We start from the raw sequence: 27595 nt of genomic DNA on the forward strand, positions 1-27595 counted from the left end.
TTTTATCGTTACGTATCTTATATCTGTATAGATACATATCAATCGTGCGGTAGCTTGACAAAATTACAATGTTGCCCGTTCGATGTTTTTTTTTGAACAGTTCAAAAAATTGCGAATTTATAGAAAAGCCACGCTTTGTTTGCAATACAATATTGCATATAATTACAATTGATAAAAAACCATGAATTGGTGGGATTATTATGATGGTCGGTGGTATTTATGGTGGGGTTGTTGGTGTTTGGAACATCGTGAAAAAAAGTCTATTCCATCTTTACTATGAAAGTCGACCTCCCGTGGTCTAACAAGTTACAGGCCTAGGGTTTGATTCTCGGCAGGAGAAATTTTTTTTTTTTTTTTAGTTTATTGTTCAAAATAAAAGTAACAAATATTTTTCCAACATAATTATCCATCCCCTTAGAAACTATGCGTTTATGGTGGGGATGGCAGGTTTGCAAGTGTATATCTTAAAAAAAAGAAAAAATTTATTCAACTACTTAATCTTAATGTAAAAATATTTAGACAATCTTAATCAAACAGTGGCATTTTTGAACTATTAGCTAAAAAATGTCTTTTACAATTTCTTAAAAATATATGTTTTTTTCCATTTACACATTGCAAAGCAGGTGGGAGATCTTCAAATATTTTGGGTAATATGTATTTATAATTCCTTCTTCCGTACACATTATGTGTTTTCGGTAGAATAAACTTTTTATAACTAGGCAGTTTCCGAAAATTACCATCTCGCCCTTTGCGTCTAAGATGTTGTATATTACCAAATTCTTCCTTAAGTACAGCTAACGTAACTTTGCTCTGCACTGGCAATAATTTACAATATGTGAATAATTCATGGCATTCCTTTGAATATTTTAGTTTGATTTTTTTATGTACTATGGTTTTTAACATTTTTAGTTGTATATTCGGGTAATATATGTTTTATATGTTCTACCATAACTACTCAGACCGTATCCAATTATTGAGTCTGCTATTAAGATTTCCGAATTTTTCTCACGTCTGGTCTGGTGGGAAGCTTCGGCCGTGGCTAGTCACCATCCTACTGACAAAAAGGTGTCGCCAAGCAATTAAGCGTACGATGCAGCGTTGAAACCATAGATGGGTGGGTTTAATACATCTGTTATAGCTGTAACAGGTTAGCCAGCTACCATCTTGACCGCATTTTCACTTACCATGAGGTGAGATTGCAGTCAAGAGCTAAATTGTAGTGGAATAAACAAAGAAATTACGGTTAGCGACTGTCTGGTTGGTTACGATGTCATTATTTACTCTATTATAAAGCTGAAAAATTTGTTTTGTTCTTTTTACGAGCTAACCTAAATAGCTAAATTCTTGAATAAGGATGTAAAATAATTAACAAAATAAATACAATTATCCCAAGGACCGCTTTATTTCTCAGGCAGTGCGACAAGTTATGTCAGCGTATATTTATACGAGAAATAAATATTGATCGAAGTTGTATATCGACTAAGTTGCGGGCAACTGCTAGTTTATTTAAAACATGAAGTTTGTTCTCATCTTATGTCATGCTCATATTCTCTTACACAAAATGCCATAGCTCCGTCGTCGAGTAGTAATAAAACAGCATGTATAAGAGACCCGCGGGTCAAGTGGACTTAACAAGTAATATTGCATTTCGTGCTCGGATGTACGACATTTTGAGTGCATACTTTAAAACAACGGTTAGGCAGCTTTTAGGCAGGGATTTCCTTCTGCCAGCAAATTTTCCGTCTCCAAATTGCTGTGGTACTAGAACCGGATATAGGTTCAAGAATTTTTGTATTACGTTGTCAAACAACGAGACAAGTACGTAACTAATCGCGGCTCAGTGCTTCATTCCTCTATTACAACTTAAAGACGTATAAAATTCTGCTACTGAATATAAATAGAATCGCTTTCACACAGATCTTTTTTTCTACGCCCATTGGCAGATCAGGTAGATTGACCATCTTTTGTTAAATTGAAAACCATCGTCTATTAACAGAGCTGTTTTAAGCGTTGATGGCGCAATCATTATGAATTCGGCTTTACTTTCAGAGGATCAAGTTCGAATACCAGCACGCGCCTCTATTTTTCCTGAGTTATGTGCTATTATGAAAATTAAGCTTAATTTGCTACACTCCGCGATCAGCAGCAGAATCTGTATGGTGTAATTTATAATTACTTCAATCCGTATACTCCACAGACAGATCCTCGGCAATGTACCCTCTACGCACGTTTCGGTCCGAAACCGGAGCATCCTCAGGAGATGTTGACTTTACAATGAATAATTGTCACAATGAATAATTGTTACAATGAATAAGTCGCGGAGTATGGCAAATTAACCTTAATTTTTATAACATAATATTATTCCGCAAAGTAACGCCTGCTTTTATCCAATATTGAGTAATGTGCGTTTAGAGCAATTAAAATATCAACTTCATTTATGAAGGAAACATCGTGAGTTAACCTGCATGCCTTAGAGTTCTCCATAATGTTCTCAAAGGAGTCAGGAGTCCACCAAACCAATATGGGCCAGCGTGCTGGAATACTGCCTTATTCACCTTCCCTAACCCTTCTCATTGTGGGAGGAGACTCTTGCCCTATTGTGGTTCGATAAATGGTTGATATGATGATGTTCTCTGTTTATACAGAGCAACACTTCGCAGGGCATGCAAGAACCACGTCCTACAAGTTATCTTTATCGACCTGAGGCGTAGATGTTAAGCTAATGCCTGTATTTACACGGGCAACCACGCTTTCCAGACCGGAACACAGCAATGCAACTTGGCAGCAGCAATAAGCATGGCGGTAAAATCTCGTCAGACAAGCTCTGTCACAAAAAGCTACACTCCTAGAAGGTCGTCGACATTATCACTTTTATTATGGTTGCTTACGACTTACATATACATTACAGAATCTACGTAAAATGTATCTGCAGACCACCATTTTCATTTTATGTTTCTTCCACTAAAATAAGACAAAAATAAGCTCTGTAATATTAACATTGTAAGTACATCAAAATATGCAGAGCTTATAGAGAGCTACTGGCAAACAAATAGAAATAGAACTGTTGTGCGTTTGTAGAAAAACTCAACACACATATTTTGTGTATAACAGAGCACTGGCTCACCAAATCTTTATAGCGGTACACATAAATAACTTCATATAATTGTCAAGTGTGTTCTGCAGAAAGGCTCAATTTTTGTGCGTAGCAACTTAACTTTTAAAGAAGGAAAGATGTGGTAAGTCTTCCTGTAGAACGCATAGCCTTGTGTTGATCTGGAGTAATAGATTGCGTATACCGTCCCCCTTCACCTATATATATATATATATATATATTATATATATCTATCTGTACTTATCAGTATTTCATGGTCGAGTTGATTTGTTTGCAACTCAGTTTGACCATCCATAAAAGGTACACCTGAAACATATAACAAACATGTATAAAAAATTAAGCTTTTGAAAGAAGGAATAAAAGTAAACAGGAATATGGGCTGCTAAAATTTAAGTACATTTTGTCCAAAAAAACTCAAAATATCTGCATACTGCTAAATACATTTATACTGTACTTCTTTAAAGTGGTACGTATTTTTTTTTTTATATATATAGACAAGTGCTTGACTGCATTCACACCTGCAAGCGCGCTTGCCTAGAAGATGCCTATTCACTCTTGATTTGAAGGTACCCAGATTATAGGTATCAGGGAAGACGGAAGATGGGAGGGCATTCCAGGCCTTTGCGGTGCGGATCAGAAAGGAAGAAGCAAAACGCTTCGTACGTGTTGATGGTATTTCAACCACGTAACGGTGCAGATTCTTTCGGTGCCTCGCAGTTCGATGGTAGAAAGAAGATGGTTTGACCAAATCGAATAGCTCCTGAGCACACTCTCCGAAATGTATCTTGTAGAAAACAGCCAGACAAGCAACCTTGCGCCGGTGTTCAAGGCTTTGAAGTCTACTGACTACAAGGTCGTTGCCAATGAGTCTCCTAGCACGAATGAAATGAAATGAAATGCCTTTCAAAAATAATAAATAAATATATTAAGACAATACACACATCGCCATCTAGCCCCAAAGTAAGCGTAGCTTGTGTTATGGGTACTGAGATAGCTGATGAATATTTTTAATGAATATAATACACATAAATACTTATAATATACAGATAAACACCCAGACACTGAAAAACATTCATGTTCATCACACAAACACTGTCCAGTTGTGGGAATCGAACCCACGGCCTTGGACTCCGAAAGCAGGGTCGCTGCGCACTGCGCCATTCGGCCGTCAAAAACATAAATATTGTTGTTGTTTAGAACATAAATATAACTAATCATACAACTTAGAACCCCAATGTACGATATTCATATTTCGCAATGATTTTAATGTAATATAGCAACCTATAACAATCGGTGCTTCAATATTTTGAAATTCTATAAATCTTAACAGAAATATTGTCGATCAGTACTATCGACAAAGTATCGGGCATCCCTATCGTAGTACTCTCATCAGCGCTTCAAATCGGCACAATGTTTTGCTGTCATTTTTAAGGAAAAGCTGTCCCGTACTATAGTTTAATATAGGTCAGTGTCTGAACTGTCTGAGAGTGTTGTATTTGTCAATGTCAAAGTTGACACTTAAGCTCGACAGACAGCTGTCGAAATGAACGTCAAAGTCAAATAGAAATTTACGTGTTGTGAACTCTTTCAGATAGTCTCATTTGTTGCTATTGGCTGAATTCACGATCCTTCCACTCAGATTGCATATTATAACCAATAATGGAATCGTATCAGCCAATGTAAAAACATCGCAACCGTCACATTGTGTCTGTTATTCTACCAAATTATTTTGTGTTTACTTCGGAATCGAGAAATTGGAAGTGTTTATTCTTCCAAAGAAATTGTGTTTCAACTTTTCCCAGCCGGAATATAAAATTTCTAAAAAAATACAGAAGATAATGCAATAACTGCTGAAACCTCTGAAGTTGAAACCCTTTTGGGTTAAATCTTTTAAGATGCAATCCTTATAAACGAAACACTAGAAGTTTCGGAAGAAATGTAAGTTTTTACTACTATTACTTGCGAGTTCGTGTATAATATGGACAGCTGTTGTATGAAACATGCGGTTTCCATGTTACCGGTTACGGTACCTAGTTCAGGGTTACAAATGAATTGAACAGACAGATATCGCACTGATAAAATAGAGGTTGATTGTTGCCGAGTAGTTCTCTAGGACTAGGACTTCGGCGTCACTATTGTGGAAGCAGAGTTTGAACCCCAGCACACATCTCTTTAATTCTGACATCACTTGCTTTATTTGGTAAAGGAAGACATTGTGAAAAAGTCCTGTAATGCTGAGAGTTCTCCATAATATTCTCAAAAGAGTGTCTGTCAATCCATACTTGGCCCGCATGGTGGGCAGCAGCCTAAACCGGTCTAATTCTGGGAGAAGACTCTGACATCAGTTGGTAATGCGTTGATATGATGATGGTGATGAATTTAATTAGTAAAGATGTTATAGCTAATTTTTTATCTCAGATGAGGCAGTGTGTTTTATGGCCATATATTATTATAATTCAACCATATCATTATCCACCTATTATCGGCCCACAAAGCACGGCTCTCTTCCCAGAATAAGGTGTTGAAAGCATATGAAATCTTAAAAGTGAATTTGTAGATTTTATGTGCTTTCAACACTATCGAAAACTCTTTGGCGTACTAGTTTCCTCACTGTTGCCCCAAAAGTATTTAATTTCTTAACATATCTCAACCTATTAACTTTTAAATGACCTATTACTTACCAACCTAACCTATCCCTGAAAAAGCCCCTTGCTTTATGGAAGTACAGAAATTTAAATAAGTAAGTTCCTGTACTGTTAGGCAGCAGTTATAAACAATTGCCCGTAGTTTAAGAGCTGTTTTTGATATTTGCCAATTTCCACTCTTATACTGAAGCATCCTCATTAAATATTGACCTAACAATTTACAATTACAAAGAATGTTTGCAAAAAGCTAGCTGCTTGTTGAAACTGAAAGTATATTAAGTTGGTCTAGTTTGCACTGTGCAAAACAGATCTCACCTTTTTATCCACTGTTGTAAAGCCATCTATATTCGGTTTTTGTTTTTAATATGTGACTCTCTAACTATACATATAATTATAAAATTATGCAATAATATACAAGTAAAACCTTACTTAAATTGTGAAATTTAGTGCTATATAATATAAGCTATGCTTACCATCTTTTACAGAGACTTATAAATAATGTTTATATTTGTTTATATTTATGAATTTTGTAACTAAATTAAAACTACATGGAGCAGTCACTTGTACTCCTCAGAGTCATATTTATAGAACATATGTAGGTAGACCTACTCTGCAAAGTTTTAGGACATCAAAAAATACACTGTCACTATTGTTAAAAATTTAAAATAAATAATAATAAATTTAAAAATGCTTTACAATGATAAAAATATAAACCTTAATTAAAATTACAGTTCTTAAATTTTAATACTTATGTGTAATAAATAATTTTCAGATATTCCTCCCGGAAATTATAATGTATGGGATATCTTCACTTACAACTTCAGTCAATTAGGTTCAGTTATAGTCACATTAAGAAAGTAAAAATTTCAGGTTTGGCAAGAAGAATAAAAGGCACCGGTAAAAAGCGTAACAAGAAAAACCAAAAAGTTCCAGATTCTTGTAGTGAAAATATTATTAGTTCAAGCACAGATAATGTGAAAACAGATATTAATACTAGTAATAACAAAAACGCAAATATTGATGTCAACAATAATAATGCAAACACTCTGATAACACACTGATAATACAATTAATAATAATTAATATTTTGAATGCTAACAAAGTAATTTTAAATGCTGACTGTACTGATACCGATTGTGAAAGTAATTTTATAATAAACACTACTGATGAAGCTATACATAAAAAGATATTTCAAATATTAATCATGTAATTATTACCAACAAAAAATCTTTCAATGTACATACAAAAAAAGGAAACCAAATTAATATCAATAGCAACAGTGCTAATATTGGTAATGCGTGTAATGATAGTATAGAAACTGCTACTATAAGTATTGATGAAAAAATTCAACTTTTGAAACTGAAAACAAACAGATTGAAAAATGAGCTAAACCCCCTTTGGGTAATGCCTTTTTAGATGACATTCCTATTGGCGAAACACCTAAAATTTCGAAAGAAATGTAGGTTTTTTGTGACTTATTCTACATGCAATATCTGGTTTTGTCTACAAAACCTTAGTTTATTAATTACCTCTTTGGCAAATATGATCATGATTGGTTTTGCAGCTAAGTCCAAATATGTATAAGGCAGATATAAAAACTTGCATATGACTACTTCCTCTGGCAGGATAGTGTGTACCACCTCAAATTGATTTGATTGAACGCCATCTATCAAAAGTAATCTGATGTGGCATATCCCAAACAAAATTTCCAATTTAGATTAATTACATTTTTCGGCGGTTTCTACATAAATTTCCTTACTAGGCGAACAATGCAAAAAAATATAAGTCCAATTATTTTCATATTTTAAGGCGACTAAATTGATTTTTCCCAAGCTTTTAAAATTAATTAATTTTACCAGCTATTTTAAATTACATTTTTGCAATGGTACTATTGCATCGTTTTTATATTGTATGAAGAATCATTTCCAAGCTAAGATTAAAAATTAAGCAACTAAAATGAACAACTACAAATTACTAAAATGTAATGTATCAGAATTGGTTACTCTAAAAACTACGTACTTAATGACTATTTATAAACAAGTTTAAATTAAGAAGTCGTGAATGATCGGAAAGGAACAATTTCAGATTGGACTGGAACAAAATCAAACACAACGTAGGCGTAAAAACAGAAAAAGAAAAATAAGAACAAAAAGCTTCCTCATCCCACTAATGAAAATATTATTAATTCAAGTACAGATAACGAAATTACCGATACTAAGACACGTAGTACAAAAACGTGGGGTACCGATATCAAAATGCTTAAATTATGTTTTTTTTTTCAGGTGAATATAGGAAAAGAGCAAACCAAGAAATTCGGGAAGGCCTGTCTTCTGATATTTTCTGTAGAGGAAATAAAGTCGGACGCAAAATGAATAACGATCTGAACGCCTATGACGATCTAGGTATACGTCTTTGTTCGTTTGACTTTATACGTCTAAATTCAAATTCAAAAATGATTTATACATGTAGACCTTACAGGCACTTTGAAGCCTTCAAACATATAACAAGTTAGCACTAATGTTAGGTGATGGTGATAACTACATTCGTTAACTTAAAACTAAAGCTAGGTTTCCGAACACGCCCTGGTCTAAAAAGAGCCCACAACAAACATAGCCTTTTTTTTTGTTATCACCATCTCACACTGCCGGCCATATTTCACCAGCACAACAATTTCGATTTATTTCGAAGACATGTTTGATAAAAAACTATTTTCGTAATTAATTGAAGGTCGTTCAAATCGGATCAGGCCCATCAAATAATTATGTAACTTGAAACTGTTCATTACTCGATCGAACACGGTCCCCCGAAAGGGATGCCGAAGCTCTAACCACTAGACCATCACCTATAAATATTTTATTGCCTTGGCGTGTGGTGATGGCAGATCAGAATACAGTTGTCAAACCCCTCTTCCTCCCGCGGGTGTCGTACGAGACGACTAAAAGACCGGGTAGCAGCGACCTCTGTGCTACTACTACCGTGGTACTCGACGTGGTACTACTACAGCGTGGTGATTTTGGACATACCCTCCCGTTGGGAGAGGCCTTTAGTCCACCAGTGGACTAACCTATTGACGAAGTAGGCTGTTGAGGAATATTTTATAGAAATTCAGTCATTGAAGTTTTATCTTGTTACTTTCAGTACGGTACAAGAACCCAGCTGGGATACCGAGGTCTTTTTTATTGAAACAAGATCGTTTTGGTGCAATACTACCGCAAACAGGTGAAACGAAAACATTATATGAAATATATAAGTGCTTTTTCATCATCAGCATCATTCATCTTAGAGCATAGTCGTTAACATAAAATTTGTGTAATTTGACTTTGAAAACACGCTCATGATAAATAAGGCTACTTATCATAAGTGTGTTTTCAAGAGTCAAGATTCGCTCGCTCGCAATCCGAAGTCGTCGTCACTCGTCAAGTATCAAACTATAGCAAAATTCAGCAAATTAAGGCAACACCTTCAAAGCAAAATTATATATACTACGACTATAAAATCGCCATCTAGCCCCAAAGTAGTTAGCTTGTGTTATGGGTACTAAGATGACTGATGAATATTTTTTATGAATAGTATACATAAATACTTATAATATACAGATAAACACCCATACACTGAAAAACATTTATGTTCATCAAACAAACATTCTCCAGTTGTGGGAATCGAACCCACAACTTTGGCCTCAGAAAGCAGGGTCGCTGCCCACTGCGCCAATCGGCTGTCAGATTGGTTTTATTTCACTCGCTTTAGAGTCGCAAATCCTGTATTTCTGATTTTTATTTTGCATATGTTGTTTCAAAAACAGTAGCTGAAGAATTTGAGGCGATTGTGAGCTTTAATTCAGTATTAATAAGATCCATCAATCCATCCAGTCTGGCGTTGATGGGAATGATGATTGTATCTAAATGTTTCTATTTAGTATCTCTTTATTTGTTTGTTTTTTACTATTTATTCGCTTTTCTTTTTCTATTTTGTATTTGTAGTAAATTATTAGAATGTTTATGTGTGTTGAATATATGTATATTATATTTTTGTACCTGTATATATTATATATTTTGGGTGGTTTAATATTTATTTTGTATATTTTTAAGTTTATGTACTTATGTCATAATATCATAAGATTTACCACCTCCCAAGCATCTATAGCATTTTCTCCTATGTTGGGTTGCCTGGAAGAGATATAGCGATAAGGCCGCCAAATTGTACGTTCTACCTTAACGCTCTATTATATTTGTATTTTGTGAATTTTCTGTGTGTAGTGTATAATATACGTGTATTTATTAGTTCCACTTTACATAAAAACTTATAAAATACAGATAAACACCCAAACACTGGAAAACATTCATTTTCATCACGCAAACATTTTTCAGTAGTGAAAACGTTATAGACATCTTGCAGGCATGCAGGTTTCCTCACGATGTTTTCCTTCACAGTTTAGCCGATTTTGTTTTAAGTATTCTTTTTTTTTTCTAGATTTTGTGGACATTCAATCAAGAAGGCATTTTGAACCACCGATGAATCAAAACGTTTCCGGAAACCAGTCACAGATTTTTGTTCAAACTGCCAATGTCAATATGGTAGCAGGCCAAGCGTATTCTCCGACTGAGGTGTATGATGAAATTAAACAAGCTGAAGGTAATATTAATTTCCATCAGGCTGTAGTGTGGATCCACCATTATCATCTTCATCATCAGCCTTTTAACGTCCCACTGCTAACACAGGCCTCAAGTCCAGTGGCGTTCCTAGGGTTTTAAAGACCTAAAAAATATATTAGTGTGTCCGACGTACGACTTTCAGACACATTAACAGAGTTCTCTGTTGCTAACATCGGGGGTTTCATCGATAAATTAATTTCAAAATCGCCGCCAGAAGAGTTAATTACATCAGCTGCGGAATGAATAATATCATTTTATTACATAAATAACTCTGCCCGGATTTGCCACTTAATTGATTTTGTATATGTTTTTCTTAAACAAGATATTATTTTGAAAGTAACAATACAAGTTCTACGAAATTTCCTTTGTTTAATGAACTATTGGACTCGTCATGACCTCTAATAGGTAGTTCTTGTTGTGGCAAATGACAAACAATATCAACTAATTTACTAAACTAAATATCAACTTTAAAAATCACTACGATTATGGTCAACACGCGAATTATGATGGAAATTTCAATTTATAATTGGTGGGATAAAGAAGTTTATATGCGCTGTTTGCTGAAATAAAATTAAAGAGTTCTAACTTAAAAAAGCGATATTATGCTATTAAGGATTATGTATGTGACATTTTATAAAACTTTGACATATATTTTTTTATATACTTGATAAGAATTTAATTTAATGAGCATTGTAAAGACATAGTTTTAAAAATATCAAATTTGCATGCCAATCGATTTTAGCGCTATTATACTATTGTACCCACCAACCTGCAAACCTGTAACTTAATCTGCAAATAAAGAAATTGAAATTGAAATATCTCAAAGAGACAGTTTTAGAGCATAGACCCACCTCGCTGCTACAGTGCGGGTTGGTGGGTAAATGTTATCTGTATGTTATATACTTATAGATAAAGTTGAAGAGTTTGTTTGTTTACTTGAACACGATGATTTCAGTGTTTGATAGCCCCTTTATCGAGGAAGTCTTAATATAACAACGCTAAGACCTATATTGTATGAATGAATATGAATAGTAAAATTAAAATTCAAATTAAAAAATGTTTTATTCATGTAGACCTATTACAGGCACTTATGAAGCATTCATACATTTAACATGTTACACTAATGTTAGTGATGGTGATAACTGCATTCGTTAACTTAAAACTAAAGCTACGAGGGTTCCAAACGCGCCCTGGTCTAAGAAGAGCCCCCAACAAACTGAGCCAGATTTTTTTTTCGTTATCACCATCTCACAGTCTAGTTAATGTTGGGCTTTGAATTGCTCTAATTCATACCCAAGGTTTTTTATCATACATGTAATCCTTAATATTATAATAGTAGTAGCATAGCACCAATGAAGAACGTTTCAAAACTCGTAGTAGATTAAAAAAATTGACAATGTCACCAGAGTAAATATTTCACTCTTTCTCATTTTTAATATTAACCATGGATTCCAGATTTGCGCGATAGTTCCGAATCACCGGATATGCTTGAGTTTGGTCAGAAGCGACAAAGCGCTTTCGAGAGACTCGGACCGGTGGCGCAACCGAAGAAACCGAAACTGACGATAAATCTCAACATGGACAACGATCAACCCGTCAGGTAAATGTTCAACATATTTCAACTGCTGAGTTTCTTGCGGGTTTCTTCTCGGTAGAATCTGCCTTCCGAACCGGTGGTAGAGTCACTACAAACAGACATACTTGTCGTTTCAAAAGTGCTTATATTAGGCCTACTTGAAATAAATGAATTATGAATTTTTGAATGTGTTGATTACATTTGTAAGTTTTACTTACATAACTTAGTTATGAAGGTTCCTTACGATCAATTTACTAATGTAAACAACTTTGTAAGTTAGTTATAGTGACTTACAGCTTACGGGCTAACCTGTTAACATTATTACTCTAAGGTGTTGATTAAACTTGTAAGTTTTACTTACGTAACCTAGGTACGAAAGTTCCTTACAGCTTACGGGCTAACCTGTAAGGGTGTATGGTATGGCTACGCGGCATCGCAATAGAACGGTAAATAGTTTAGTAGCCCGTCTCTGTAGGTAGGGTAATTAACAATGGCCCAGTCTCCCACCAGATCAGACCAAATAACCCAGTATTCCCGAATAACCACAGCCCGGGGATTAAACCCGGGACCTGCGTCTCCCCTGGCGCAGCCGTGAGCCCTTTTGTTTTAACTAACAGGTTCCGGGTTCAGGAAAGGGCAATCTGAGAATTTATAATTTTAGGAAGATTCTGCCGTGGCTAGTTACCACCCTTCCGACAAAGACGTGCCGCTAAACGATTTAGTGTTCCGGTGCGATGTCACGTAGGAACCGAATAGGGGTATGAGTTAAGACTACCATATTTCCTAACAGGTTAGCCCGCTACCATCTTGGACTGCATCATCACTTACCACCAGTTGAAATTGCAGTCAAGGGCTAACTTTTAAAATAAAAAAAAAACCCACTTACCGCGTAGCCCATCTGCTTGGTCCATCAACTATGACTAAAAAAATATAAAAATCGTGTGTGTACTTATGTACACGCGTTAGAAGTTATACTTCTTTGGCGTAACAATATAAAAATCTTTTCAAATTTTTTTATCTTTCGCCTTATTCTACGTTCATAGAAAAAACGATAACAATAGAAAAAAGGTATTATTTTAATTATTTAAAAGTCAACTGTCAAAGCTTTTTTAGAAAAACTAACATTTTGACTATAGCTAACTTCACGGTGTCGGTTTTTTGTGGCGGTGTGCGCGCGCATCGTGAAATTTTTCACTAACGCGCCAAAAGAAGTATAACGTCAAAAAAAATGTCTTTGCAGGGAAGTGGTAGAACTGAAGAACGTCTATGATGACGAGAACATAATCAACAGCACTGATGAGACTGTCGTCACTTACCTACCCTTATGGCCGTGGAAAAACCATGTGGTCACCAAGAAGAGTGTCACTGCGAGAACATCAAAGGTTCGTTTATCTTCATTTTATATTGCCGATAAGCGATAAGGGTTTGGTTTCACATAGCAACTCTTCCGGGTTAGGGGGCGTCCATAATTACGTGAGATGTTTTTTTTTTTAATTTTCTGTCCCTCCTATACAGATTCTCCTACTTTTCGCGGAGTTTAGCAAATTAAGCTTAATATTCAAAATATTCGGAACGCGTTGTAAACGCTTATTTTTATATTCGGGAAATGTTTGTTTGTTGTTGTTGTTTAAATCTAAAGGCAATTTTATTCAGTAATTATCAGATTTCAGCCCCTGAAATAATACATAAAAAGAAAATCAAAATTTCCTTATTCATGTAGGCATATCACAGGCACTTATGGAACGTTCATACATATATAATAAATATAATAGTATATATACTACGATAATATAAACAACATCGCAAAGTAACGCCTGCTTCTATCCAATACGTACCAAAAGCGTATAGCCAAACGATCGATACGATACGAACGATAGTTTGATCAATAAAATTGACAGTTTACTCGTTCAAATCTTTTGGTATACGAAAAGGGTTAAATTATTTTTTTAAAGTTATACTTCTATTGGTGCGTTAGGGAAAAATGATGAGAGTAAATTGTTACGATGCGCACGCACACCGTCACAAAAAACCGACACCCTGAAGTTAGCTATAAGGTTTGACTATATACACTTTCAAATGTCTTTCAGTATTCCAAATTTAAGTATGTTTTTGATGTCTATTTCTTTAATTATGTAGAAATATTATTTTTGTAATATTAAAATAAACTTTATTTAAATAGATAATGCGTTATAATGGAACTTTCAATGCATCAAGTACGTTTTTTCTATAAACGTAGAATAATGAAATATTTTTATCCTGTTACGACAAAGAAGTGCTGAATAAGTACACACACTTTTTTTTTTCAGACTGTCATGATGATGGAACAGGAGCAAATGGAGGAAATATATGAGAAAGATAAAAACTTTATCATGATTACAGTAAGTTTCATAAGCTTAGTTTAGTTAATTAGCTTAGTTAGGGAGTATTGTATTCTGTTACAACATCGCACCGGAACAATCGCTTAGCGGTACGTCTTTATGGTTAGGGTGGTAACTAGCAACGGCCAAAGCCTTCCACAAGACCAGACCAGATAAAATTCAGAAATAATGAATTCCCAAATTGCCTCTGTCGGGTTGGACCCCGGGAGCTCCTACTTAAACTCACAGCGCTCGCCGGTGCGCCATGGAGGTCGTCAACCTATATGGTTGCTAGTATATAAGTAAGGATGTGTACTAATTACTTACTATTTTAACTTGTCTAGGTAACTGGCTACCCGCCGTCATGGACAAAAGAACAGTTACTGGATTCGATGCTGGAAAATCTAGTGGGGAAAAGTTTTGTTCCTTGTTTCATAGAGGTAAGTTTTAAATCGTTCTTTTTTTACCGTTGACAGATTTTGCGTTCGTCTTACATATTGTGATCGAACATTCTCACCAGTAATATACAGCGTATAACCCAATTACGAAATATTGTTGAAGGGCGCATAACCCTGTAAAAATATTAAATCAAAGGAGCGTATTTACTTTCCCATACAAACGAATTCAAAACATTCTTAGTGTTTATTTATGACAACCCTATTAAAGATAAAATACCGACACGCGCATAGTACCTACACTACGGCCTTTGACGGCCGATTGGCGCAGTGGGCAGCGACCGTGCTTTCTGAGTCCAAGGCCGTGTGTCCGTAAGTGATTCGCACAACTGGAAAATGTTTGTGTGATGAATATGAATGTTTTTCAGTGTCTGGGTGTTTATATGTATGTTCTAAGTATTTATATATATTATTATAAATAAAAATATTCATCTCAGTACCCATACTGCTACGCTTAATTTGGGGCTAGATGGCGAGGTATATATTGTCGTAGTATATTTATTATTATTTATTACTACGCGACGCGTACCTCAAAAAGTGACAGGAGTCACATGATTTTAATTGAGCGTGTGAGTGTAATTGCTTTCAGTGAAAACTATGACAGTGGTTTACTCTAAAACTATTAGGTTTTCGGTTTCACAGATAAGTCTCAGAGACAGTACATTATGTAACCTCTAAAAATCTTAAGCCTTGGAAGTATTAGTTCGCTTTTTATTTACATTTACAGTTTAAGCCAAAAGTGTGCAGATTCCTCGTAATCCGATGTCGACCCGCGCTCCTGATGATACATTTTCTCGGCTTCGCGATGCGAAAAGAAGATGTGGAACTTGAGATAACCGTATCTACTACCACGATATCCATTCATAAACTAGAGTTCGCACCGCGGTCCGTTCTCAGACAACGCCTGGCTATGAAGTATGATGGTGGCAAGCGAGAGTTGGATTTGAGCGAATTCACGCTTAAATTTGGTAAGTGTTTAATTTAATAATTTAAAATATTTCAGACTCTAAAGAATTTGAACCTCTCTCTGGAAATCGATTGTTTTTACTTAAATTTATTCCTAAGTCATTATTACTAAGCCAATTAATTATATTTTCTAAAGCGTTATTGATGTCATTTTCGTAACGTTGCCTTTGTAATGTCATTAATATAAATTAGAAAAAGGAAAGGCCCTAATATACTCCTCTGTGGTACTCCCCGCTTGTTGTTTTTTTAATTGTGATCTATATATTACCTTGGTTTTATTTTCTATTTTAGCGAGTTCAGTGCATATTTTCGTATCACTTAAGTACATAAACTAAAGTGAAATAGACCCTTTTTTTCATCTCGCGAAAAGTTGGGTTCATAATGTCCTGTACTGACATTGATAATAAAGGATCCTTTATTTATAATTCAACGTCATTACGGTCTCAATACATACTAATGTTTCGAAACCTAGCATAACATCTGTTCGACGTAGGTACTGCATCAAGTAAAAAACTTTCACTACGGCATGGCATGTTTGAAATAAAACGCCAAATTCTCCTGCGGATCTACGCCGCACGCGGCACTCTTTGTTAGCACAGCGGCGCCTTCGTCAAAATGTGGCACGAGCCAAGGCGGCACGGCACAAAACCTATTTGTGCCGATCTAAACGATTGGACCTTACTTTAAAAAACTAATGTAGCTTTATTTTTGGTCGATTGTTCCAGATATAAGCCATTTTATATACTTTCCGCTGAACCGAATATGCAACCAAAAGGAAATATTGCGTATAGAGAGTGAAGTTGATTGGGAATTTTTGACCGAACTTAATTTATCTCGCAATAGGATCACGTAAGTTCAAATTTATTAACTGCTGACGCAAAAAGTTTATTGAGATGTGGTATTTATTAAAAAATAAATGAGTGCGTAATAATGCCCTAATTTGTTATTTTAATGCCTGAGAGGAAAATCGACTAGGCCCCCGCCCCCGTAAAATTCGAAAACTTTGGAATAAAATCTAAACACACATCATTTAACATACTTTTAGCTGAAAAATAAAATGAATTAAAAATAACAGACTTTAAGGACTCAAAATAATAAAAGTAATTCAGAATTGCTTGCTTTAATAGTAAAACAAATTCTATTTAAATAAGCAATTCTCCGCTTCGACCAATCTTTTGCCCCTCTGAATTTAAAACACTTGATAAATTTTTAAAAACCCTCAATTTTACAGATCCCTCGAAGGCTTCAACTTAGAAGATACAATGCCTAGATTAAGGATCCTTGATCTCTCACACAATTATTTAGACAGTATTAAACCGTTACTGCAATGTAGGCAGTTACCCCTAATAAAACTAAGCCTTGAAGGAAATCCTCTATGCACTGATTATACAGACCCTGATCGTTATCTCAAGGTCATGAAGACTATATTTTCGACTTTGAGAGAATTGGTAAGTTGGTTTATGTAGATGTCACCATTGAAATTACTGAGCCTTGAATATAGCCTCTGTTTTTATTATACAAACGCTTCAGAAGTCCACTTCAAGGTAATGTAATTAGTTGATGATTAATGTAATTTTTCCTAATTTCCCTTGTAAGTATAAACAGTTCTTTGGAGATTAGAGTTAATCTAAAGAGAATTCTGCCTTTGGGAGTGGTTACTAAATTTCTGGGCCTGGATGAAAAAAAATATCTGCATTAATTGTCAAACCCTGACCGTTATATCAGGTCTTGAAGACTATATTACCGACTTGGCGAGAATTGGTAAGTTTGCTTTTGGGTTATTTACCATTAAAATTACCGAGCCTTGAAGAAAACCTCTGCAATTATAATACAAATCTAACCCGCTATACGTTTGTAATAGTGACCATTTTAATTACTGAGCCTGGAAATAGTTCATCTGCGTTAATAATGCAATCCGTTATGTCAAGGTCATGAGGACTGTATTCCAGACTTTAAGATATTTGGTAAGTTGGCATATCTATGAGTTACCATAAAAAATCTTTGTTTTTATTATACAAACCAGTACTGTTATGTCAAGGTCACGAATATTTCTTATTTTAAGAGTAAAGTTTGTACTAGAAAACATATAACTGAGCCTGAAAATAAATCATTTATATATTAATAAAACAAACGTCAACCGCTATGTCATATTTGAAAGATATGTCAGTTTGAATGGGTCTAGTACCCATTCAAACTTAAGTCACACGAACAAACAAGAACCAACATAAGTCATGACTTTGATCAATGTAACTTTTGCCTCACTTTTGTATAGCGGAATGGTGAAAAAACGAAAATTTACTTGGGTGTACACAGTCTCAAAGGGCATATCTCGATTAACAATAAAGTTTTTTTTCAGGACGGAATTCTAATTATTCTTAAGGGTGAAATGCCTCCAGTCCAAAAGAACTACTGCTTAGAAGACGCCAAAGCCGTAGTAGAGAAGTTTCTGGAAGTATACTTTCCTTTACTGGACCAGTCTTCGGATGACAGGAGCAATATGCATTCAATGTACTCGAAGAAAGCGGTTTTGACTATAACTTATAGGAATAAAGTGCGTGAGTAGTTTTATATTATTATACAGCTACAGCATTCTCATTCATTCAAATAAGCAGTGCATACCCTGACCTCAGGGCCTCTCAGACCATAAGGACGACTTAAAATTTAAAGATTGAAAAAAAATTAAACAATTTATAGAAAACTATAAAAGCGCCATCTAGGTAAGACTGGCCGCACTTCTATGTAAATCAATGGACAAGTCCCGTGTCATGGTTTAGAACTAAAATAGACAAACTGCATAATATTTCGACTATATTTTAATTTTGAGTTGTAAACAGTATTCCTAAATAAAAAGTAACGCTTTAAATATAATTTAAATCTCATAAAATTAGCTGGGGTGGGCAAATCGTTTATTCGTCGCTCGAATTAATGCGCCGCGCCGCCGCGGTCTCCATGGAAGCACGGCGATTGAATGCATCTGTCGTTACTTGTGTGCACCAGCACACAAGGAAGTTCTGTTGTGTAGTGATATAATCGCGTGCGTGCTTACACAATATTTGGCTCTTTCTATGTGTGCGAGTTTTCCAGGTTTCCAGTATAGGGGTTTCGCTTGTGTGCAAATCTTAAAAGCACTGCTTACGGAAATTTGAAATCCAAATGTATGCTTTGTTTTTTTATAAGCACAAGTAATTTGCTTTGTTTGTTATGGTTTTAAACGGCAATAATTCTTTTTTGTAGTTAAAAAATTTATCAATGAATTTTGTTACATTCAAGGTCTTTAGAAATTTATAAGTACCTAATTTGTTCAAAAAGTATATTAAAATAACCAAATTAAAAGTTGCCGAATTATGTTAAATATATTATTAACGTATACCAGGTGCCATTGGTAACTGATGAAGTAATATTCTTCAAATGACAACTTTTAATAGCATTTGTGTACTAAGAAAATATTACGGACATATTTTGACTATGATAATCTCATTATCGCTGGCGATCGCTCAGCGCCATTATTGTTTACCTTTTACCTTCTGTCATAACAACTTATATTCACCGAATTAGAATTAATTACTGTTTTTTTCGTTTGCTGTACGGTTGTTTGTAAATAGTTACAATTATTATTGTTAACATTAACCTTTGTGACAGTGTACTGTTTGTAAATGATTGTGAGGAATATTCTTAGTGTAAGAAAGTTCTTATATTCGGCGTGTGATCTGATGGTTCAGTGTGCTTGGAAAATGTAGGTAAGTTAAGAGCTAATTCTTAACTAACGTTTAATTGAGATTATTCGTAAAGGAAGGAATGCACCTACAAGAAGCGGCACGTAAAAAGAGCTCTGACTGACTTACAGAAACAGGCGAATAGCAGTGATCAATGTTTTGTTTCATTATTTATTTATAATAATACCTATGTTTGTTTATTGTTTACACTAAAAAACATTATTTAATGTAATTGCCGCAATGGCAGACAATTTTAAAAACTCGCTAGTCGGTCGTCTCAGAGCTTACTATACCAACTGGAAATAGGAGATGATGAGAAGATCTACATGGGTATCACAAACAATGTTAGGTTAGGTACCTACTCACAAATAAAATTATACAGTAACATCAAAATAGCATGTTCAGTACCTATTTTTTTTATGCATACCCTGACCGAAAACCCTATGCACGCCACTGTTAACAATGTAATACTTTTCCAATAATCGTCTTGTTTTTATTCCACTACAAAGTCCTTCACTTCAATCTCACCTGCTCGTAAGTGAGGATGCAGTTTAAAATGGTGCTTTCTAAGTCAAATGGACTTCAAAAGCACGATCGCTGCCGACTGCGCCAATCGACCATCAAGACGCTAAAAATGAAGAACAATATTCAAAATTAGTATTATTCCAGGTTACGACACAAAATTCAAAAACGCCAGGAACCTTTTAATTAAAAGCCGCGTTTTACTCGAAGGCGATTATGATATTGTCTACGGTGCCGCTAATATCGTCAAGCTGTTGACCAAATGGCCTAATTTACAACACGACCCGTCGACGTTCACTGTTGATGTTATACTGCATAACGTGAGTTGTTTTCTGATGTGTATTTGCAGAACTTGAATTGTACTTTTATTATTTATTAATTTTTTAAACCAGAGATCGAACTGTTTACGTAGTTCTTGACACCCTTAATTGACGACTTTTCAGGATGCTCCAAACTTAATTTTATCATACATAATCCATTCTGTTTTCCGAAAAGAAAAGATTATACACACTGCTTTGAAGCTTAACGGATTTTGAACATAAATTACTAGAAGCCTCAAGACGGACAAAGTTTGGGAACCGGGATACAAACTATCCCGGTTCCAAAAACCGGAACAATGGCGTGCGAAAATGTGCGCAACTCCGTTTGTTACGGATTAAACAACTGATCGAATTTCAATAAAATTTGGCAAGAAGATTGATTGCCTCCTGAGTAAGGACAGAGTATACTTTTTAGCCGAAGAAAATAAGGGGCACCCGGGGTTTTAAAAAGTTCCTTTATTCGGTTCTTTGTTTTTTAAATCCCGCTTGAAACGTATGTTTTCCTTGTATAAAAAGTATATACTATTTGGCTGTACGGTTATATACCTTTGCCTGTTCCCTACGCAAAAGAATAAAGAACCAAAAAAAGTATAAATATTACCATCTCCTGGATGCAATCAACCTTTATGCAGAATTTCGCCTCAATCGGCGACGATGTGAAGCGGAGCATTCGATATGATACGATCTCACGTCATGACTTGACAACTCTACAAATTGGATAAACCGACATCGAGCTAACAAGTTCTCATGTTTGGTCATAGATAGAGGACCGATACGGGATTCCACCCTACCTTTTCTCAATAAGAAACGTAGATATCGGTTTATTACCTATTTCACGTCGCTCTTCACTTACGAGATTATACTAAAAGCGGTCTTAAAAGCTCAACGTCGAACATCGTTTCCAATTTCGCAACTTCTATAACTTCTTGTAATAAATAATGTTTAATATATGTGTGAAAGAACAAAGAATTAGAGAGGAAGAGATTTATATTAAAAGGAGATTTATGGATTGCGTTTAGCCTTTCAAAATTCAAAACAATTCAAAATTCATTTATTTGTAGGCCTAATATAAGCTCTTTTGAAATGTCAAGTCTGTCTGTTTGTAGTGACTACAACTGGTTTTAAAGACAGATTCTACTGAGAAGAAGCCGACAAGAAACTCAGCAGTTGCTCTTTTTCAACATAAACCATTTATCTTAATTTTATTTTACATGTTTACATTCATTTGTCTATCTTGTGAGAGATGAAAGCGGAGCCGTTTGCTTTGTTATTAAGAATTTCATCAATTGTATAGTAAACTCGCTGTAATAAATATGTTTTAACATTAAAAGTAGGTTATTAGTATACGGACGTGAGAAGTGAGTGGAAGGTGAGGATTAATATTAATAAGTTTACCCATTATTTTGTATAGGATTCATCAACCATCTTCAGTATCAATGGTATACTGAAACTTACCGCCGAATCGTTGGCCGAAGATGAAACGATGCTAGCGTTTACTCGCACTTTACATTTATTTACAAAAAATGGAGCCGAATACAAAATCATCAATGAAATGCTGTACTGGGATGAACCTACGCAAGAGTACTCGAATAGGGCTTTTCAACAGCTATCGGTAAGTTGTATTATTTTCTTTTATTTTATTTTTAGGAGACACTTTTTTTTTTGCACCACAAGCACTTGACTGCAATCACACCTGGTGGTAAGTAATGATGCAGCCTTAGGTGGAGAGCGCTTGCCTATAAAATGCCTATTCACTGTTGATTAGAAGGTACTCCTATTGTTGGTACTGGGGAAAATGGATGCTGGAGGGGCCAAACTCATACCAAATTAACGTTTTTTAATCTATAAAGAAAGGTTCAATTATCACTAACCCCCGGAGTAACATAATAAGAGGTTCACCCACTATATGCAGTACACATATGGCATAGCATATACACCATATACACATATAGCACATATTGTTTGGATAAAACTATGCTACATTTGGATTTTTAAATCCGTGTGATTCTGACATCTGACTGACTATAGATAAGGTCCCACACCTTACTTATTTTCGACAAAAATATTCAATAAAAAAAAATATAGGTACCTACCTAAAAGGTTTTCTTTACCATATTTATGTATATAAACTTACCTATTGGATATCGTTACGGGCATGTTTGGATTTGATTTGGAAGGATTTGTGCAAAAAGTAAAGTAGGTTTCAGCAAAAGCTTTCAGCATCAGTTACGTAAAACTTGACTGAACTGAAAGGAAAGGTAAGCAAACAAACATTATCAGCAAAAACAGGTTCTATTAGTTATTGGAAGAGCCTTTATTTGAATAAATTTTTTACATAACTTGACTTTTATTTTATAAAATTTAAGAACTAACCGACCATGGTTGAAGGGTTTCATTTGTATGATCTAATAAAATATTGACGTCTCTCTCTCTCTCTCGTACGATCTAAAATAAGTATCGGCGCATGGCTGAGATCACGTTGTGTATTAAACTACGTCATGATACAAATCCCCTATTCTGCAGTTGCTTTTGGTAATTGCCAATTATTGGAAGTAAGTTGTGCCCTATAATGGGCACTAAATTAATGGTATAATAAATAAATTTTAAGTGAATATGTACTCACTTAAAATATATCTATCTGATCTCTATTCAATTTACAAAATGTGAAGGTAGATTTGAAGATAGATGCTTTAAAAAGTTCATAAATTAAAAGGAATTGTGAAGCCAAGTGCTTCATAATTGCTTATATTCGAGTTATTTATTATCATCTATGAACCAATAATCTCAAACAAACTTCTTCAGCTTTGTTATAATATTTAGTATAATTACACATATGACATGTTATTTAACCTCAAAAAGGTAGGGAAGATCCAATATCTATTTAAAAATGTAAACCAAGATTCAAAAATAGTAGTTATAAAAGTGTGGCGAAAAAATTCACAATCTAATTAAAATATTTTATTAGTCACTGAATTTCAAATGTGCAGAAACTTATAAATTGCTGTCCTAAATACAATACAAGGTGTACAATTGTTAAATTCGGACTTATACATAAATACACTGTTATTGTACACCACATTTACATTAAATAAATATAGTATGGAGCAAGTAAGGTTACTAATTGTGATATTTAAATTCTTAAGAAAAAAAAAAATTGATGGACAATAAAAAACTACAAAAAATATTTGATATTCAAAAGTAAATTGGAACACAAAAGCTTATGTATTAATTGATATAATTAGGTATTTAGTTATAAGAGGCACTGGGTTGGTGCTAACAATAATGCCTAGCTGACGTTTGAGACTAGCTTTAATATAATAATCACCATTATTTGATAACAATGGATACAATACATTGTGTGGCAGATTTGAATTAAGGAAGTTTATATTTCTTGTTCCTAATTAGTACTTATGTTCCAATTTAGAAAAGTAAAGTTTGCTACAAATAATTGAACATGAATTTCTAATGTCACAAACAATACTATTAATTAAAAGATAAAAATATCATACACATTCTTTTATTACAGATGCTCTTATACATTAATATGATTGTGTTCTAAAAGTATTTTGAACTGAAAGGCTGTAAAACTTTTGAATGCCTGAAATTAAATATGTTCAAATTGGCATTTTACACACAGGGATGTGATACAATTGGAATACTATTTTTTATTACTATTTGTCTTATATCACTGTGTCCATAAATTCTTCATTTGTTGGCTCAATTTCCATTTGCATAAACCTTTCCTCACTGGTGCCAGCATACTTTAATCTTAACTTTTCATAATGTAACTGTTCTTTTGCTGATACGGATGGCTTACATTTATTTAGAGCACCTCTAAAATCTTCAAACGTTACAAATATATCGCCTTCAAGTGTATCATTTGCAATATGATTTGTCAAAGAGTTTGTGGCAGCTGCTCGTACTAAGCCAGATAAATCAGCACCAGTGTAACCCTCTGTTACGCTAGCAATCACTTGCAAATCTACATCTGGGCCTAACTGAGGTTGTTTACCACCTTTTGTTATCTTCTGTAGTATATCAAATCTGTCATCTGTTCCTGGCATTCCCACGTACATGATCCTATCTAACCTACCAGGTCGTAAAACTGCTGGGTCAATAATATCAGGTCTATTAGAAGCTGCCAGAACAAAGACACCTTCACGACTTTCTATGCCATCCATTTCCGTCAGCAACTGATTGACTACTCTGGCAGCCCCATTATTATCGTGCGAGCTTCGCCTTGGGCACAGCGCGTCAAATTCGTCGAAAAATATTACACAAGGTGCAGAATTACGCGCGCGTCTAAAGCATGTACGCACTGCTCGTTCACTCTCGCCTACATACATGTTCAGTAGTTCAGGGCCCTTCACAGATATAAAGTTGACTCCAGCCTCATTTGCAACAGCTTTGGCCAGCAATGTTTTACCACATCCTGGGGGGCCACACAGTAATACACCACTAGGTGTAGATAAGCCAAGCTTTTTTAGCTGTTCGGGATATTTAACTGGAGCTAGTACAGCTAACTGTAGGTCTTTTCGAACTTGATTCAATGATCCAACATCATCCCACGTCACATCAGGAACTGTGACAATGCCCTCTCTAACAGCGCAAGGTTTGGTTGTTTTCAGTGCTCTTACAAAGTCATCTTGCCTGATTGCAAGACCTATCAATTCTTCTTCTGAGTAAGGCATTGTGTCTTCAAGAAGACTAACAACTTCATCTAGGGGATCTACTTTACTATCTGATGGTATAACAGTATTTGTGTTTATTTCATTTTCATTAGGTGCATCATTTATATCAGGCTCAGTGCTCTCCGGTTCTTCAGATTTCTCCTCGGTGCTTTGTGCAGTTGACTCTGGCTGTGCCTTATCTTCACTTTCTTTATCTCCATTAGGGATGATGTGGTCTTCAATGTCTTTTTTATCGTTAGGTTTATCTGCAACCAGATCTTTACTTTGTAAACGTATTTCAGAAAATATTCTTTTAACAGCATATGTGCTGGCTTTATTTACTAGAGCTTGCAAGTCAGCACCAACAAAACCAGGCGTTATTTGGGCAAGCACATTCATGTCCACATCATCTGCTAGAGCTAGGTTTTTGCAGAGTATTGAAAGGATTTCTTTCCTAGCTTTTAATGAAGGTATTCCAAGGGTAATTTCTTGTTCCAGCCTCCCAGCTCTTCGCAATGCAGGATCTAAAGTATCTGGATTGTTTGTTGCCGCCAGTATTAAAACGGAAGCACTATTTTCGCTTAAACTATCTAAGCTGGCTAATAATTGAGCAACCATTCTCTTCTCCATGTCTTTTTGAGCATGTATACGATTGCCACAGACTGCATCAATTTCGTCAATGAACAAAACACATGGGGCAACAGAAACTGTCCTCTCAAACAGCTCTCTAATTCGTTCTTCAGATTCACCAGATACACCACCAACTAATTCAGTCCCTGTGACAGCTATCAATGGTAACTGTAGCTTGCCAGCAATTGCATGAGCTAGCAAAGTTTTTCCCGTACCTGGTGGCCCATGCAACAGGGCCCCTCGAGGGGATTTAATTCCCAACTGGATGTAAACCTCAGGATGTTTCATGTGCAAAACAAGGTCACATATCTGTGTGATGATTTCAGAGATTCCTCCCATGTCTTCAAAACTAACCTTAACACGTTTGGCACTGCCAAATTCTTTAATTTTCTTGAACACGGCACTTTTGTGTGTTTCCGCTTTGCGTTTTTTGTCTGTGGGATTTTGGGTTTGTTGTGGTTTCGCGGAGCTTTTACGACTCTCCACTTTAGGGTTGGCAGTGCGATTAGGTATATGTGGAGTTATGGTGATCTGGTCGTTAATTTTTGGTATCTTGGGCGCCGCGCTGCCATCCTCGTCACTGCTGATTATGTCAATAGGTTCGCCGTCCTTGTCGGTGGCGCGGCGGGCGGCTGCTCGTTTATTGTACATTACTAATAAGCAGTCGTTCATCGCAGTCTGCTTCTCATCTAACATTTCTAAATCAGATTCCTCCTCTGCTTCGGATGGTTCACTCGTAGAGGGGCCCCCGTCGAGCCCGTAGCTTTGCAACACAACTTTGTACGCGCCTTCGACCATATGACAAAAAATGCTGTCACTTTTGTTGTTGTATTCGCGATACCGCTCTTTGAGAGAACGCGCCATTTGGCTTACATCGACGAACGTTTTATCCACGTTTTCCGCTAGGTAATTTTTCACCCGCGACACTATAATTGGATCGTTTAATCTTCTCGTATTATGTTTCTTCATGTTTCACGCTTTTTTTATTGTAAATAATACAATTGAATATAATTTTACGTTCAGACTCGACGCAGATTGCAATGTTTGCCAAAATGACAGCGGCGTCGCCGAATCAATCGATTCGTTGCCATATTGAAAAAATCAACTTTTTTGTCTATGATACCTAGTTACGTAAAGCTTTCTATACACGAGACAACTTATAATAGATAATTTCATAAATATTGGATAGAAGGAAGCGTTATTCCGCGAAAAGCAGTACTATAAGTGAAACTTTAGCGGATTATAGCTTAATTTTTATAATAAATTGTTCCTAAACATTTTTTGCTAATCCAAGAGAACAGCTGAAAAAGTTAATTTTTTTGTTTATTTCAGGTCCCAAAGAAAAGCGTATTCGATATAAAATTTGAAGCAACTCCAGATGATAACACTAAAGAGCGACTCGTGGAGTTGTTCATGAATTTAACTGAGCTCGACAAATTACCTAGTGAAAGGTAGGTACTTCTATTGGTCTCATGAGATCTTAGTTTTTATATTTTATAATCAAGTCTACCTATGAAAAAGATATCGAAACTAAACAATGCAGATTTCAAAAAATTTAAATATTTTTCTACTATCAAACTTTTTTATCTTTAAGTGAAGAAAACGAACGATTTTAAATTTTCAGGTGTTTGGAAGCAAATGATTGGCATATGAAGCACGCCCTAGAGTATTTTATAAAGCTCCTTAAATTAGGCAACCTTCAAAGCCTAATGAATTAAAATGCCGTTGGACATTTAAACAAGAACAGTTACATCTCATAAGCCCTTGTTATAATTTAGATACTTGAATAGTTCGTGATATTAATACCTGCAATAAAATAAGCTTAATATATGTTCGAATTTTATTTAATCAAATGTATGAATACCCTTTCCTTTAAAGATATCATGGAACCAAAGTATGCATCCGATGCATAGATAGCTTTTTAATATACCTACATCGGAGACCAAAATTAATATTATGAGTAATAATTATTAGTAA

The 27595-nt window shown here is 35.2% G+C and overlaps 2 protein-coding genes across 2 annotated transcripts; one reads left to right on the forward strand and one right to left on the reverse strand.

The window, feature by feature from the left end:
* The first annotated feature begins 4745 nt into the window (after positions 1-4745).
* Positions 4746-27448, forward strand: LOC120631352 (nuclear RNA export factor 1-like). Its single transcript, XM_039900870.1, has 16 exons — positions 4746-5050; positions 8040-8159; positions 8896-8976; positions 10228-10389; positions 11865-12009; positions 13226-13367; positions 14292-14363; positions 14687-14782; positions 15525-15765; positions 16489-16612; positions 16995-17211; positions 18120-18318; positions 20146-20318; positions 21730-21930; positions 26951-27069; positions 27243-27448. Exons 2-16 carry the CDS (start codon positions 8126-8128, stop codon positions 27334-27336), a joined length of 2100 nt encoding a protein of 699 aa, XP_039756804.1. The 5' UTR covers positions 4746-5050; positions 8040-8125; the 3' UTR covers positions 27337-27448.
* Positions 23262-26682, reverse strand: LOC120631351 (nuclear valosin-containing protein-like). Its single transcript, XM_039900869.1, has one exon. It carries the CDS (start codon positions 26585-26587, stop codon positions 23999-24001), a length of 2589 nt encoding a protein of 862 aa, XP_039756803.1. The 5' UTR covers positions 26588-26682; the 3' UTR covers positions 23262-23998.
* Positions 27449-27595: the final 147 nt, after the last annotated feature.

This window comes from Pararge aegeria, chromosome 18, assembly GCF_905163445.1.
Source record: "Pararge aegeria chromosome 18, ilParAegt1.1, whole genome shotgun sequence".
Lineage (NCBI taxonomy): Eukaryota > Metazoa > Arthropoda > Insecta > Lepidoptera > Nymphalidae > Pararge > Pararge aegeria.